A 15636-nucleotide genomic window follows, 5' to 3' on the forward strand; every position below is an offset into this window, starting at 1 on the left:
TGCAGAGAAAATAAATCCATCCCATTGCTCAAGAACATTCTTCTGTGTTAGTAGATGAGTCTGTTTTGGGTAATAGACAGCAATTAAATGAGAAGATAACCAAATTTTTGATGGGGAAAAGTGAAGAGCTGGTTCCCAAATCGCATGAATGTTGAGAGTGGAAACACATTGCTCATTCAAAAAAGTAGCACGGGAGACATTGAACAGTGGACCGTCTCTGTTTATCATTATGTCATTCAATAATTAACCACGTTATGATTATATATCTCTTTGTAAAAATTTATAAAAAATGATTTAAAATTTTCTTTATTTTTTGTGTGAAAAATGATGAAATTTTAAGAGTAGGAAAAAGGAAAAAATGAGTGGCCAACCGATGACTTTCACATCAGCGTAAAACTAATCAGGTCATCTTATTGTTTTAGATTAATGCATGAGTGATAAAAAAAACAAAACAAATCAAAAATTTAATGATTAAATTAAAAAAATTAAATTCAATGACCAAAATATGAACATATCAAAATTAAGTGATGAAATTTATAATTTACCCTAAATTTAAGGAAGATTAAAAAATAAAACTTGGTCATTGGCTACATTTCGTGTAAAAAAACTACATTAACATAATTTTAATATAAAATGTAAAATTTATTAAACCATTTCAAATTAAGATTAAATTAATAAAATATATAAATTTTAAGGACTAAAAACTATTATTATATCAGTTTGTAACACTATTCCAATATTTTTTTGAGTGACTAAATTATAATTTTTAGAAAATATGACCGGTTTGTCATCAAAATAATATTAAGTGATCTGGGGATGTATTTGACCCAAAATAAATCTCCAACTCAATATTTTATGTTCATTTCATTTTCTCGTCTGCTTCCTTTCTTACCCCTCATCTTGTTAACGGAGCAGACTAAGAATAATCCTTCTTAATTCCAGTAAGTTTAATCTTTCGTTTCTTTCACTTTAAATTTTGAAAAACGATAGCCCTTCTCTTCTCTTTTTAATTATTAAGAAAAAAAGCCCAACCCTATAAATTTCACATTTTTTTTACTTATTTTCACATGCTCAATTTTGTCTTCGTTTAGCGTTTTTCCCCCTTCCTATTTTTTTAATGATTTTTTACAGCCTGAGATTCAAGCATAAGTTCTACTTTACCTTAATGTAGTTCATATATATATATATAAATTGTAGAAGCCCAAGGTTTCTTTTTGCCCCGGGGGTGGTTAATTTTATATCTTCTTGTTTGGAGAGGAATATTATTGATGCAATTGTTCTCATTCATGATTGAATTACTGGTTTTGCTTGTTTATTTATTTATTTTACTTTTAGTGATTATTATTCAATCTGGAACTGGTACTGTAACTTTGGCTTGAGCCATTTGTTTTTTGAATTTGAGATGCTTGTTGGGATTTTTTCTGATAAATGCCTTGTATATGTATTGCTACTCGATTTGGAGATTTGAAACCTAGAGCTTCTCATATATCATGTTAATAATGCAGTAGACCAACCAGCATTATCATCGGTGTTCTGGTTTCTATCTAATTGGCACTATGTACGTCTTTGAATGGAAGATTGTCCATGATTGCAGTTTCTTGATGTTTAACCGGAGAAGGAGCATACCGTAATATCAGTTACCGATTTAGTGTTGAAATAAACTTCTCCCCACCTGTAAATCAGTATGTGATAGTTTTGTTAGGTTTGTGACTTATATCATCTGAGTGGTGGCTCTATGTCTTACCATTAACCTTTTACAAGGTGTCAACTATAAAGTGGGCGGTGGTGTTTGTAGTTGAGACATTTGATTCCTCATCATTGATGCTGATTGGCATTATACTTGTGCATGCTAGATGCTTTGGTACTTTAATTAGTTTAGTCCTATTTTTTCCCTTGTATATTTGAGTACTTGCGCTTTAGCATGCGATTTCCTACTAACCATTGATTACTTGTTTATGATGGCTAGATGTCTTATTATAGTTTCTATTTAACCAATCTCTTTGTGCATCAGTGGGTGAACAAGTGGATGATGGTGATGGTAGATTAGAAGCTTCTACTGTGGATGAACCGAATATGCATGACTATGACACAATTCAGGAACCTTACGTGGGTATGGTATTTGAAACAGAAGGGGCTGCCAAAACGTTTTATGATGATTATGCAAGACGAGTAGGATTCTTGACACGTGTTCTATCTTCACATAAGTCAGAGCGTGATGGGTTACTGTTCTCTCGTGGACTTGGATGTAGAGGTTACTACGATGATCAGACAAAAGTTCAGCTTCAGAAGCAAGACAAGAAACGAGAAAGCTGCTCAGCAATGATTCATTTGAGGAGAGATAAGAACGGGAGATGGGTGATTAAGAAATTTATAAGGGACCATAATCATCCTTTGGTGATTCAGTTAGAAGAAAGCCACAAAACACTTGTAAGCTTTTAATTCCTTGGTTAATTACTCGTCAAATGAAAAGATTCAGACATAATTTCTTTATATTACATTATATTTGTTATCCGTTGAGAATGTATATTTTTAGCTTTTCATCTTTGTAAATTTATAATTACGAGCCTGCTGGAACTAATTTGATTTCAATCATCTAAGAGTAGTTTTATTGTTCTTTACCATTGGACTGATATTTTTCTTGTTTTTATGTTTATCATTAGGGTGCTTATTTATATGCTCTGTTTAGAGCTCTCCTTTTTCCAACGGACATCTCTTATCATTTTCTTCGTACTAGTACTCAACTGTTCTCATTAGATTTATTTATAATGTATGTGGTTCTTTTCTTGTAAGATTCCGTAGATTGTCTTATACGTATTCTTCTACCTCTTTTCATTTTGTCTTGATACTTCTATCTGTCTTTGGCTGGAGGAGTTGGGTCGGATGAGTGTAGCTACAAAGGCAGTGCATAAAATTTATACTGTCAGTGAGTTGTTTCCTAGTGATAAGGGACCTAAAAGTTCCATTTATGTATCTGCAGCTTTAGGAGAGCATAAACAACTCGCATGGGTTTAAAATATTCTGAAGTTTCAGATTCATGGTATTGTTGTAACACATCAACCCAAATATTTAGTTCATTTCTCCGATAAAGGCTGATTTATAAGATAAGATATTTATTTGATGCTGAACTTTGATTGCAATTTTTAGTCAGGAGATGATTGGTTTCATGACACCATCAAAATTATATGATCTTACCATGTCTGTTCATATTCATTATTCTGATTATTATCAATATCAATTTTTCCATTGGAATTACAGGATGAGGAGAAGGATAAGAAAATCCAGGAATTAACTGCAGAATTGCGGGTTAAGAAGCGGTTAAGTGCATCATATCGTGAGCAGCTAGTAGCATTTGTGAAAGAAGTTGAAGATCACAACTATGACATATCAATGAAAGTTCAAAGAACTTTGGACAATTTGAAAAAGCTTGATGCTGAGGCAAAGGACCTTTTAAGCGGTTGATAGCTTCCTCCATTTTTTCATCTATGCATAATTGTACCATCTTTATTTAGTTTTATTTTTGTAGTTTCTTTAACAGTCCATGAAATCTTTCCTTTTATTGATGGGCATGATTAGTTTGGTGGTTGCTAAGCTAGGGTATTAGAGAAAATACATGGGGAAAATGGAATTGATGTATTGTTATTTTTATATAGTGGAGGCATGTGTGGCTACATGGGGAAAATGGAATTGATGTATTGTTATTTTTATATAGTGGAGGCCTGTGTGGCTCAAACTCTTGTGTGAGTTTTAGATAGGCTTGCTTTTGATATTGGTCAGCACGTGCAAAATTTCATGTATTTGGATGGTTCTGTTTTGAGGATATCGCATCATAATCATGGACGATACAAATTTTCATGTTAAGGGGAGCATTTATAAAACTTGGAGGGATGAAAATAGGTTTTCAGTAAAAATAAAAAGAAAATATTTAAAATATATGAAAATTTAAAATTTTCAGAGTTAATCGTCATCACTAACCCCCAATATATCCATGGTCGTAATCATTTTCGAACGTAAAAAGAAGGTACTGTCAAGAAACTTAAAAGGGTGGAGTGACATCCTATCATATCTTAAGTATTGAAAGAGAGGTTTCATACGTTAAAATTCGAATCTCAAATCAAATGCCAGTATGTTGGATGTCACCTTTTCAAGGATTGATGCAATGCATGATTCATTTGAAATGAACTAAACTAGGGGATTTGATGATTGATTAATACATTGTTCTTTGATTTCCGGTGACGGGAGAGTGAGTAATTTGTGGTAAGGGTCTGACGGAAGTGATGGGTGGTGGCCGTTGATTTGACATCAACAATGGATGAAATTAAGGATTTGATATTTAGGGCTTTAGGTTTAAGGAAAATTTTGAGAATTTCAAAAATTTTAAGTGTTTTTTAAATATTATTTATATTATAAATTATATATAAAAATATATTATATATAAATATTATTTTAATTTTTAAAATATAAATTATAAATAATCCGACTTGTATAATATGTATATTATATTTATAAGATTATAACAAAAATTTTAAGTTAGTTGAGTGGTTAAACTTTAGTGTTTTTTTTCTTGAATAATAAGAGGCTAGGCCTTTACATCATATGATTAAGGTTCCTCGAATAAGGGGGACCATTAAAGTCTCCGACAATAGTAATCCGAGTTGAGCCATCCGCATTGGTTTGGTCAGAGAGTCAGCAACAAAGTTCGTTTTTCTTCTGATGAGAACAAATTCTACAAACCAATCAAGCAGATTCGAGCAATGCTGTGAACAAGAGAAAGACAACTAGAGTCAGCTCTAGCCGAATTAATGAGCTTGTAAGCCTCCGCACTATCGGTTTGACATTGAACGCGTTCAAAGCCAAAGGAGTAAGGACCAAACAAGGTTGAGCAGTTCGTGGATGTCACAAAGTTCAGCTTCAAAAACGGTGAAGAAACCAAGGTGTTTATTGAAGCCTATAAGTTAATATCCAGCATGGTTTCGAACAAGGCCTCCAGCCGAACCAAGGGAAGTGACACGGTTGATTGCTCCATCGATGTTGAGGGTGACCCATCGAGGCGGCGCTCGCGTCCTTTGCATATGTTCTTCAGTCAGGTGATTAGGCGAGACTTTAGAAGCTGGCGGAGATGAAACATAATGTTGTGCCAGTTGGTAGACATGCGATAAAGATCAGCGTTGGACATGCCTTCTCCTTCAAAGATGGTAGAGTTCCTCCGTTTCCAAACCTTCCATAAGAGGGAAGAAAAATGAAATTTCCAAGGAGTTGCAGTCCCAATTAGAAGTTGATTTGCGGTTAGATTTTGAAGCAACCAATTTTCCAAAGGGAGATCGAAAAACCCACGAAGGTTTTGATGGTGAACAATGGCAGTCCAGAGATCTTTAGAAGCTTTGCAATTGCGGAAGATTTGGATATCAGATTCATCATCTACACCACATATGTCACAAAGAGGTCTGTCCGAGAGATTACGATGCCAACGATTCATATTGGAGTGAAGTCTTCCACGCAAAGAAAGCCATAAGAAGTATCGTATGCTTTCAGGAAATTGGATTTGCCAAATAACGGACCATTTGCTCCCAATTTTGCTTCGAAAGATGAATGTAGTCGGATTTGACAGAAAATTCTCAATGTTTCCCACATCTCAATATACAGCGATCCGTTCCAGCGAAGGGCGAGGGCATGGGGATGTTATGGAAATGTTGAATAGCCACAGGGACGAGAGTTCTGTTTAGGAAGTTTCAGTCCCAAGATCCATAAGGAGAAACAATCTCGCGGGCTTTTAAGATCTTCATCAACGGCCGTGTTGTCAAGACGGTAGCGAATAAGAGGATCGAGTTGAGTAACCCAATGATCGTGCCAAAAAGGGGTTGAATCACCATCAGCGATAAAAAAAATTAAACCCTTTTTCACCTCTTCCCCTATTTCATCTCTAAACCCTTTTTCCTTCTTCTCATTTTGGCTTTAAAAAAAAATTAAACAAAAGATAGACGAGTATAAATGTGATCTTATTAGAAAAAAAATCACAAAATGAACATAAATCATTTGATGATATAAAATAAACGAATTAACATGATAATAAATAATTGTTATCTTAATTAATTATGACGACATCAAATCTAATCACAAGAAAAAGAAAAAAGATTTGAGTGTAACAAATTGAAACTCCTTCCAACTTTAAAAGTAATAAATGTTCAAGTTTGGTGGGCAGAATATTGCATGTACATACATCTTCCACTGTCAATTGTAAACCTGAAAAGTATTCATGCCGTGTGATACTCGGATATTATTTTTCTTCAATTTCTGTACACACATTGACATATTCATAAATAAGATAAGTAAAAGAGAGAAACAAGAAATTTCTTTAAAACATGATCGAATTTACCCAATCTACATCTTCATTTCCATCAAAGAAATCAACAATCCAAATGGGTTTTCATCTGGGGTTTTACTTCATCCTCCTGTTCCTTTTATGCCCAATGGCAGCAGAATCTCAAGAAACCATTTGCGGGGAAGAAATATGCGGAAACGTTACAATTCCATCCCCATTTGGGATCCATGGAAGCTGCTATACTCGTTCCTGGTTTAGAGTAATTTGCAAGCAAACCCACAATGGGAAAAGGCCTTTCATTAGCATAAACGGAATCGATATCGAGGTACTCGGTTCCTTGTTCTCAGGAAACTCCATCCTCATAAAGAATCCAGTCACTTACGTTAACCGTGATCACAAAATGGACGATACTGTGAGTCTCAATCTAACAGGCACTCCATTTTTCTTCTCGAGTGACTACAACTTGTTCGGGTCCGTGGGTTGCGGGAATTTGGCTACCGTTTTCAGTAATGATGGTGAACCCCTTGGCGGCTGCATTCAACCGAGATGTGGCGGCGATGGGGCTTCTGAACCTGAACCTGGCTGCTTTAATAAAGTCTTTGGGAACTTGAGTTCAAGTATGGTAAACATGACAGCCATGTATCCCGGTGGGAAGGATGAGAGCACGAGATGCGCATCTGCTTTCTTCTTTAGCAGGCTGTATTTCCATGGAGATGATCCGTTAGCTATTGGCAATGGCATCAATATTGAAACCACGCATGTCCCCACAACGCTCAGCTGGAATTCAACCTATTGCGGTCCTGCAGGTCAGTCACTCGCAGTCACTTATTTTAACTATAAAGATTTTGGCAATTAATTTAAATTCAGTTTTTAGGATCATTTTTTATGTTAATAATTTTTGAGTTAACTGCATCACATGTTTTTAAATTATGATTTTTATTTTATATTAGTCATTAAATTTTTAAATATTCTAATTTCATTTTTAAATTATAAGTGTCATTCTAAATTAATCCTCAAACTTTTAAACATTTCAATTTCATCCCTAAACTATATCCTTCATTCTAAATTACTCCCCAAACTTTATGACCTTTTTAATTCCATCCCAAACTATACATATATACTAATCACATCCCTTGTTAATAAAATCGTTAGGCCAACTTATATTATTATATGTTTTAAAAAATAAAATATAGGTTAAACTACGGTTGAAATTAATTACATATTTGGATGAATTTGGGGATGAAATTGGAATGTTCAAAAGTTTAAGGACTAATTTAGAACGAGAGTCACAGTTTGAGATAAAATTAGAATATTTTAAAGTTTAAGGACCAATTTAAAATGAGAACTATAGTTTATAGACATATGATGCAATTAATGCATATTTACCCAATATTTTTCTTATTTTTTTATATAAAAAATATCAATAAGAATATATATATAACTGTTTATATCCTATTAGTTGATCAAGTAATGAATTGTATATTTAAAGTTTATTATAAAAAAATTATTCTAATCCAGTTTTCTTTATTCGTAATATTAAAATTAAAACCTTTAATATCACTTAAAAATTTAATGTTTCATTATGTTATATTAACTAATTGTTTATAAAGCATTGTTTCTTTTTAAGTGGGATTGAATTTTTTAAAGGGTATGCATAAGTAATTGTAGAAGTTTTTTTTTTTTGTTTCATGTAAAATATTTTATGTGAAATATTTCTTTTTCATGTTTGATTTAAATAAAATAGATTACTCAATGTAAAATTATTACGAATTAACAAAAAAATATGTTAGTTTATGTAAAATGATTTATCGTGTTTTTTTTTCAATAATTCGTTTTCTAACTTTTCACTAATTTTTCCAACTTTCATCAGTATAAATAAATTTGAAAGAAAAAGAACTAACTCACATCCATGTAAACATATTAATAATATTTTTTCAAGTATTTAACGAGTCAAACAAAAAAAGTATAAGGGAAAAATAATGAGTTAATTATATTATATGTCTTCAAATTATAATTCTCATTTTAAATTGTTCCATAAACTTTTGAGTATTTCAATTTCATCCCAAAAATTATGGCTCTATTCTAAATTAGTCTTTAAACTTTTAGAAATTTTAATTTCATCCCTAAACTATGGCCATCTTTCTAAATTGATCTCTAAACTTTTGAATCTTTCAATTTCATCTTTAAATTCATCCAAATATGTAATCATTTAAATTTCAACCATAGCTTAACCCAAATTTTGTTTTTTCCAAACCTATAATAATGTAAGGTATAATGTCAAAATTAGCCCCCCAACTTTTACTAAAATAGTCATTGTCCTCTTATTTATTTTTTGGAGTATTTAGACTTTCGACGTTTCGTTTTAGGACAAAAATACCTCTAACTTTTGATAGACTTTGTCCTTTTTTTTTGGGACATTCCCTCGACGTTTCATTTTAGGTTAAAAATGTTCCTATTTTGGAGTGTTAATCGGTGTCGACTAATGATTTTCATCTATAGGAACTAATTAAAATATTAAGCCTAATTAGACCTGTTTTGCTAACGCTACAGGATGCGAACCAGGACCAGGACTGACGAGCATCTACAGTGAAAATTCTTGTGGCAACGTTACGTTTCAATTCCCGTTTGAAATAAACGACCAACATCATCTCAACCACAGCTGGTTTACAATAATCTGCAAGAAAACAACCAAAGGGTTGTCAGTGCCTTTCATAAACATAAATGGCATCGATCTGCATATACTCGACTTTTCATTTCTGTTAGGCAACGTCGTGGTGAATCATTCGATAACTTATTTCAATTGTCGCAAGACAATAACAACGGGATGAGTCTCAACCTGACAGCCACCCCTTTTTACTACTCAGATTTCGACAACGTAATTTGGTCTCCAGGTTGTGGTAATTTGGTCACCGTTTTCGACAACGAAACGAGCAATCTTATAGGCGGTTGTCTGCAACATACTTTTATAATGAAAATCGAGTCCTTGGTCAAGGAGGCCAAGGAACTGTTTATAAAGGAATGCTAACAGATGGGAGTATTGTGGCTATTAAGAAATCTAAAATGGTGAAGGGCAAGAAATTTGACGAAAAGAAGGTTGAACAATTCATCAACGAGGTAATAATTTTATCTCAAATTAACCATAGGAATGTGATGAAGCTTTTAGGATGCTGTTTAGAGGATGAAATTCCTTTGCTGGTGTATGAGTTCATCCCAAATGGAACACTCTATGATCTCATTCATTACCAAAATGAAGAATTTCCACTGACATGGGAATTGCGTTTACGGATTGCAATTGAAATCGCCAATGCTTTGTTCTATTTGCATTCAGCTGCTAATGTTCCTATTTATCACCGGGACATCAAATCAAGCAACATACTTTTGGATGATAAATACAGGGTAAAAGTGTCGGATTTCGGGACTTCGAGATCTTTTGCAATTGAACAAACTCATTTAACTACTCGAGTTCAAGGCACTTTTGGGTACATGGATCCAGAGTACTTTCGATCGAGTCAATTTACAGAGAAAAGTGATGTGTATAGTTTCAGAGTTGTTCTTGTTGAACTTTTAACAGGACAAAAACCCATCTTGGAACAAAAAGAGGAAGTGAGAAGCTTGGTGTCGTGCTTTCTGCTTTCACTGCAGGAGAATTCCTTCTTCGACATTCTCGATTCACGTGTACTAAATGATGGTCCAGAAAAAGAAATTATAGCAGTGGCTAAACTAGCAAACAGATGCTTGAATCTTGATGGAAAGAAAAGACCCACCATGAAACAAGTAGCAATGGAGTTGGAGTTGATAAAAGCATCAGAAGAAGGTAATGTTAATGAACAGAGTGGTGATGAAGAATCTGAAATAGATGACATTGAATCCCAGGATGATGTTTCTTCCTGTTCAATGTCTGGATTAATCCTTTCTTAGTTTCTGGCACTTTGAAGTTATTTTTCCGTTGTTACACACTCTATGTAACAAACATATCCTACGTTTCTTCATGTTTGGTTTAAATTATCAGTTGCAATTCAGTGGAATGCTTCTCTAATTGTTCTTCGTCTTCGAATTCTGATGCCGCAAATGGAAGTAAAAATGAGAGGTTCTGGTTACTGCAATTACCAATCATTGTTGCAGAGATTGCCTTTGCCTGGTGATTATGATATCGTTAACTGCAGTCTTATATATCGGATAAAGGTTGAATAACTGTCGCTGCAAAGCAAAAGAGTCGATCCATGAAAGCTAATGAGGTTGCTTCTTCCCGGAAAGAAAACATAGAAGTCCGTTCCGACTTCGACGAGCTTAGGATCAGGAGAGCTCGGATGTTCAAGTACGAAGAACTTGAGAGGGCCACTGGTGGATTCAAATAAGAATCTGTGGTTGGAAAAGGAAGTTTCTCAGTCGTTTATAAAGGGGTATTGAAAGATGAGACTGTTATTGTAGCTAAAAGGGCTATAATGTATTCAGATAAACAGAAAAATTCGAAATAGATTGTCACAAAACGAGACGTTAATACTAATTAAAACAACTTAATAAATAATAAAGGTTAAGATTAATTAAATAAATAATGAAGATCATGATCAAGAACAAATTAAACGAAGCGATAGCATTAACTGTTATAAAACAAGACTTTAACACCGACTTGAGCAAGCTTTGATAGTACTACAGACGAACTCAAAAAAGTTTTGCTCGAGTATTTCAATTGAGAAGAATTGTTCACTAGTGAGGATAAAAATGTTATACCATTCAAAATAACATTAACATATTTTAAATCAAAGCGTTGCCAACATTTCCTTACTAATACAAAGGAATTTTTTGTAAAAAAATGATAAATTTGAAGTAAAAATACGAAAAGAACAATAGTGAAACTAATTGTTTAGCATTATTGAACATATCTTGAACTACTATATAATGAATGTAAGTAACTTCTTTTAATTAAATGAATGTATCTTAAACTTATCAAGGTAGAATTAATTTATAGTAAATGATTAACCTCATGCATCCACTAAAATTCTCAATAAATAAACAATATATATATATATAATATATAGTCATAATATTTTAGGATTCTAATATATATGTGCTCATTCTATACGAAAAATTTATGTTATTAATATATATGTATTTACTCTAAAAGGTATTTCTGAATCTATATTTGAGTTGAATGAAGATCTAACGATGGCAGTAATTTTGTTGTAGTAACTTTTATGAGATTAAGACGACGATGAAAATGGTCAATAGTGGATAAAGTTCCAATGTATAGAGTTTTTCTAGAATAGGATGAGTTTGATCAGGAAATACCTAAGTTATGGGAAGATGATTTGGGTTAAGCTAATTTTACGTGAATGCAATAAATGTATGAAGATAAAATTTGTTATTCAGTTATTATGAGTTTATTATTAAATCATCGAATTAATTTTTTAATTTTAATTAACAATATTATAAAATTGACTATTTAATTATTTTTTAAATAATTAATAAAATTATTAATATATTTTATTTTTTAACATTAACTCTCATCAACAATAAAAAAGTTTTTTTAAGTTTAATATTATTTAAGTGTTAATATCATAATAATTTTAACCCATTTTTTTAATAATTTTTTAAAATTTAGAAATGCATCACATGTCAATTTTGAGTGATTGACGATTTTTTTCAAAAGGTCATTATATCATAGGCATTTAAAATCATAATTTGTAAGGTTAAACAACTATATTAGTCCAAAAAATTTAGACACTTAAATACGAAAAGAAGTATAATTTGAATATTTTTATATTAATTTTTTATGATTTTTTAATATTAGATTATATAATTATACTTTGATAACAATTAATGTGATTTGGTTTATTTTAATTTTACATATTCTTCCTATAATTTTACTTTTTAATTAATAAATTTATTACTAGATAAAAAGAACATATTAATTCGAGTAGTGATTACATATTTATATGAATAAGACAAACGCAAAGCCATAATTAGGTAAAAATTGAGATTTTTGTTGCTCTTTTAAATTCCCGGTTAGTCATTTTCTTCCATGTCTCAGTTCTGAATTCGGAAACTCAGAAAAAAAAAACACTGACCGCTTTATTTTAGTGGTGGCTGGCTGTACCTGCCGCCATTGAAATTGTCTGAAGCTTTCTTTTTATCGAGACTCTCACATTATCAGAAGAACCAGGTAAATTCCTCTATCTCCTTTCACTGCTTTACTTCCATTTAATTCCCATTTTATCTGAATTTTTGCTTTTTTTTTTTCTCGTTGGGTTTTGGTATTTGAACGATTAAGGCTGAAAGTTGATAGATATTGGGTTTCTTTTATATACTTTATTGAGTAATTAGAAGTACAAAAATCAAGCTTTCTCTCTCTCTTTTTTCTTGGGAAATTCTTGTCTCTCATATTTGCAAATGCGGGGAGATTGATATAATTTGATGTCTGTTGAGTTACTAGAGGTTTTGTGCCTTTTGTTATTTAGAGCAAATTAGTGAAATTATTAAGACGTTCTGTGTAATTCCATTTTCTGGGTGAATCCAGGCTTGTTGATTATAGTCACTGTTAGCCATTGCTTCTTTTCTCGATGGAAAATCTGGATTGTTCAATGATTTTGGGATTCTTTTACTGACCTTCACTTGGTTTCTGATAGCTTTGTAACGGCTAGCACCTCAAATACAGAGCTTAATTGGAACCGGAATTATCGAAGATGGCTGACTGAAACATTTGATGGCCATGAAATGCTTCATGATGAGTTGTCAGATAGTAATCTCGATGAAAATGGTAACTTGATTAACCCATTGGATCAACATTTTCCTTTCACAATGACACATGGGGAGCCGTGTATAGGTATGGAGTTCGAGTCTGCAGAGTATGCTAGGGAGTTCTACGAAATGTATGGTCGACGCATGGGCTTCACCATTCGGAGCAATCGGACACGTCGTTTACTCAAGGATAATTCAATAATCGTTCGAGAGTTTGTTTGCTCGAAAGAAGGTTTCCGTGCAGAGAAATATACAAAGAAAGAAACCCGAGTTTCCCAATCACGGCCTGCGACAAGAGAGGGATGTAATGCAATGCTGAGAATAGCAGCAAAGGATGGGGGAAAATGGGTTATCTATGATTTTATTAAAGAACATAATCATGAACTGAATCCGAGCAAAATACCACATCGACGGTCACATAGAATTGCATTTTGTGAGGTATGTTATTATTTCATTTTAATGATTCATAGAGATGATAACATCTTGTTGCCTGAGATGACACTAATGCTGTTCTACAACCAAATATAAATACTTTTATATTTATTTTCTGTTTGACACTATAGATTCATAATTTAGGAACCTTTCACACAACAAAACAAAATGGGAACCTTTTGAATGGAAAACATGTTGGAGAATATTGTCATGTTCAAGCTTGTACTAAGTTTATGCTATAATGTTTTACTTTCAATTCAAGATAAAATTAGATAGGTATAGACTAGAAAGAAATGAGAATTAGAATAGAAATCAAGAATACGAAATTAACAAATTAGCACAGGCTAGCAGACATGAGAGAGAGCCGAACAAGATAGAAAAGAACTAGAACAGACATTGACTTTGAAGAAGTATCTTAATTTACAAATCTACGGAACACAAAGTTTGTAACTCATATTTTTCTTTATGTAAATTTGACAAAGATTAGAAACTAATTGCTGATAACGTGTTTCTGTGATGACATCATTAGTCAATCCGATCAACTCACAGAGGAAACTTTGGACATGAACTGGAGACAATGAGCTATCTATGTTGTTATAATTTCTGTTATATAATGTGGCCTTTTATCTGGGGTTTTATAATCATAATCCAACAATTCTGAAATTATGTTATGTTCCTGGTTGGACCATTCAATTTACGGCTAAGCTACATGCAATTAGATCCTCTTGACACTGGCCTTTTGTTCCCGTTAACAGTATTTGTTTATAAATATAATTCAAATGGTTTGCCGTTACATGCATTAGCTTCTGATTTGCAGGATGAAAAAGATCGTAAGATTCGAGAACTTGCCATGGAGCTGCATCGCGAGAAAAAGAAATCTGCTGCGTACCAAGAACAGCTTCAGATGGTTTTAAATTATATCGAAGAGCACACTCAGCGCCTATCCTTAAAAGTTAATTTGGTTTCCAACAATCTGAGGGAGCTTGAATCTGAAGACTAAGAGCGCACTCATTTTCTAAGGTGGGCCTTCTTCTAACATCTATTCCATGCATAAGAACATCAATTAACTTTGTGAGTCACTTTGCTGAAGTTGTGAGTTACTTCAGTTTAATGCTCTCTATCCACGTATCTTAAACTCTGTTTTCTCGAAATACTGATTTTGACATCTGCGTCCAACTCATATTTGGACACGAGTATGCTGATATGATACTCCAAGACCCCTCCAAACACATGAAACGTTTAGGAAAAAAATATTGAACATGTCATACGTCCAAGTCCGAGTTTTATATGCAGCGACAACAATTGCTTCTGTTTATTTATTTATTTATTTATTTTTTTGCTATGGACTCTTTTAGATTCTACACAAAAGAACAAAAAAAAAAAAGAAAGGAAGGAAGGGAGAAAGGAAAGGTGATCTTTATTTTCATTATAGCTACTTCCAGGCTCCAGCCGTTCTTCTTCTCTGTAATTGCTTAATCAGAGAGAATCTTGTTTAAACATTTATCCCTGTCAGGCTAATTAATGATGTTGAAAATTTTGTTTCCATTTCAGTCGATTCTCGAACCGTGGAAGTTGTTATCGAAGAGATCAGTTAATCATATCACTGATTGCGGAGATGATTACTGTGCATATCTTGATTTCAAGCAACCTCCCCTTACACGTAAGTGAACCTGATTTCGATATTTGCTTGAAGAAAAATCTGTTGCATATGATTGTTAATATATTGTTTCCTCCAAGTTTCTTGATGACAATTTGAGCCACAATTTGCTCACCATATTTGCTTTGTAGTTGTAAGAATAGTCTGTAAATGCAAAATTTATGTTCATTTTTTCTTCCATTGCTTGTTTGTTCCTTACCTCACTAATCAATCTTGTTTGTTTAGAATTCGTGTACCCGAAACATGTTCGGGCGGGCATGAGTATCCGAAACATGTTCGGGCAGGCACGAGTACGAGAATATGACCCCTCAAGAAATCTCTAAATATATGAAAAAACATGCAAAAATTATATATATATAGGGTTAGGATCCAACTATACCTAGGGTAAAACTTTTAGTTTTACACTTTTTTAGGATCGTTAGAGGAGGGGAAATCAAAGGCTGAGATTAATTTTTTTTCTAGTGAATATCTTCACATTTCATACTGTTAATCTCAG

General features: G+C 32.9%; 5 protein-coding genes across 7 annotated transcripts; 4 read left to right on the forward strand and 1 right to left on the reverse strand.

Moving 5' to 3' along the window:
- Positions 1 to 862: 862 nt before the first annotated feature.
- On the forward strand, positions 863 to 3720 carry LOC120139631 (protein FAR1-RELATED SEQUENCE 5-like). Its single transcript, XM_039154793.1, has 3 exons — positions 863 to 941; positions 2012 to 2427; positions 3256 to 3720. Coding segments are annotated over exons 1-3 (621 nt in total). The 5' UTR covers positions 863 to 940; the 3' UTR covers positions 3460 to 3720.
- A 1360-nt stretch (positions 3721 to 5080) lies between these two features.
- LOC120139621 lies at positions 5081 to 5473 on the reverse strand. The gene has a single exon (XM_039154785.1). The coding sequence runs from the start codon at positions 5471 to 5473 to the stop codon at positions 5081 to 5083; it is 393 nt and encodes a 130-aa protein (XP_039010716.1).
- A 907-nt stretch (positions 5474 to 6380) lies between these two features.
- Positions 6381 to 9285, forward strand: LOC120139640 (wall-associated receptor kinase-like 22). The gene is made up of 2 exons (XM_039154804.1): positions 6381 to 7122; positions 8867 to 9285. The coding sequence occupies exons 1-2, from the start codon at positions 6414 to 6416 to the stop codon at positions 9142 to 9144; spliced, it is 987 nt and encodes a 328-aa protein (XP_039010735.1). The 5' UTR covers positions 6381 to 6413; the 3' UTR covers positions 9145 to 9285.
- LOC120139622 (wall-associated receptor kinase-like 1) lies at positions 9275 to 10507 on the forward strand. Its single transcript, XM_039154786.1, has 2 exons — positions 9275 to 10205; positions 10326 to 10507. Exons 1-2 carry the CDS (start codon positions 9335 to 9337, stop codon positions 10505 to 10507), a joined length of 1053 nt encoding a protein of 350 aa, XP_039010717.1. The 5' UTR covers positions 9275 to 9334.
- A 1811-nt stretch (positions 10508 to 12318) lies between these two features.
- LOC120139632 (protein FAR1-RELATED SEQUENCE 5-like) lies at positions 12319 to 15152 on the forward strand. Of its 3 annotated transcripts, none has more exons than XM_039154794.1 (4): positions 12319 to 12476; positions 12940 to 13489; positions 14301 to 14503; positions 15035 to 15152. In XM_039154794.1, exons 2-3 carry the CDS (start codon positions 13028 to 13030, stop codon positions 14481 to 14483), a joined length of 645 nt encoding a protein of 214 aa, XP_039010725.1. In that variant the 5' UTR covers positions 12319 to 12476; positions 12940 to 13027; the 3' UTR covers positions 14484 to 14503; positions 15035 to 15152. The 3 variants fall into 3 exon arrangements, with proteins under 3 accessions (XP_039010725.1, XP_039010727.1, XP_039010726.1); XM_039154796.1 differs by lacking the exon at positions 15035 to 15152 and adding an exon at positions 14660 to 14726; XM_039154795.1 differs by lacking the exon at positions 12319 to 12476 and adding an exon at positions 12691 to 12748.
- Positions 15153 to 15636: the final 484 nt, after the last annotated feature.

The sequence above is a fragment of the Hibiscus syriacus genome, unplaced genomic scaffold (assembly GCF_006381635.1).
Source record: "Hibiscus syriacus cultivar Baekdansim isolate YM2019G1 unplaced genomic scaffold, ASM638163v2 tig00110764_pilon, whole genome shotgun sequence".
NCBI classification, from domain to species: Eukaryota; Viridiplantae; Streptophyta; class Magnoliopsida; order Malvales; family Malvaceae; genus Hibiscus; species Hibiscus syriacus.

What these genes read in the sequence shown, in the direction of transcription:
- LOC120139631 (XM_039154793.1), top strand. An exon ending in AAGAAAGCCACAAAACACTT is followed by an intron (nt 2,428 to 3,255) that starts GTAAGCTTTTAA and finishes TTGGAATTACAG; the next exon opens with GATGAGGAGAAGGATAAGAA.
- LOC120139621 (XM_039154785.1), bottom strand. Translation starts at nt 5,473, where the DNA reads ATGAATCGTTGGCATCGTAATCTCTCGGACAGACCTCTTTGTGACATA.
- LOC120139640 (XM_039154804.1), top strand. Translation starts at nt 6,414, where the DNA reads ATGGGTTTTCATCTGGGGTTTTACTTCATCCTCCTGTTCCTTTTATGC. An exon ending in AACCTATTGCGGTCCTGCAG is followed by an intron (nt 7,123 to 8,866) that starts GTCAGTCACTCG and finishes CTAACGCTACAG; the next exon opens with GATGCGAACCAGGACCAGGA.
- LOC120139622 (XM_039154786.1), top strand. Translation starts at nt 9,335, where the DNA reads ATGCTAACAGATGGGAGTATTGTGGCTATTAAGAAATCTAAAATGGTG. An exon ending in CCAGGATGATGTTTCTTCCT is followed by an intron (nt 10,206 to 10,325) that starts GTTCAATGTCTG and finishes TTAAATTATCAG; the next exon opens with TTGCAATTCAGTGGAATGCT.
- LOC120139632 (XM_039154794.1), top strand. Translation starts at nt 13,028, where the DNA reads ATGCTTCATGATGAGTTGTCAGATAGTAATCTCGATGAAAATGGTAAC. An exon ending in ATAGAATTGCATTTTGTGAG is followed by an intron (nt 13,490 to 14,300) that starts GTATGTTATTAT and finishes TCTGATTTGCAG; the next exon opens with GATGAAAAAGATCGTAAGAT.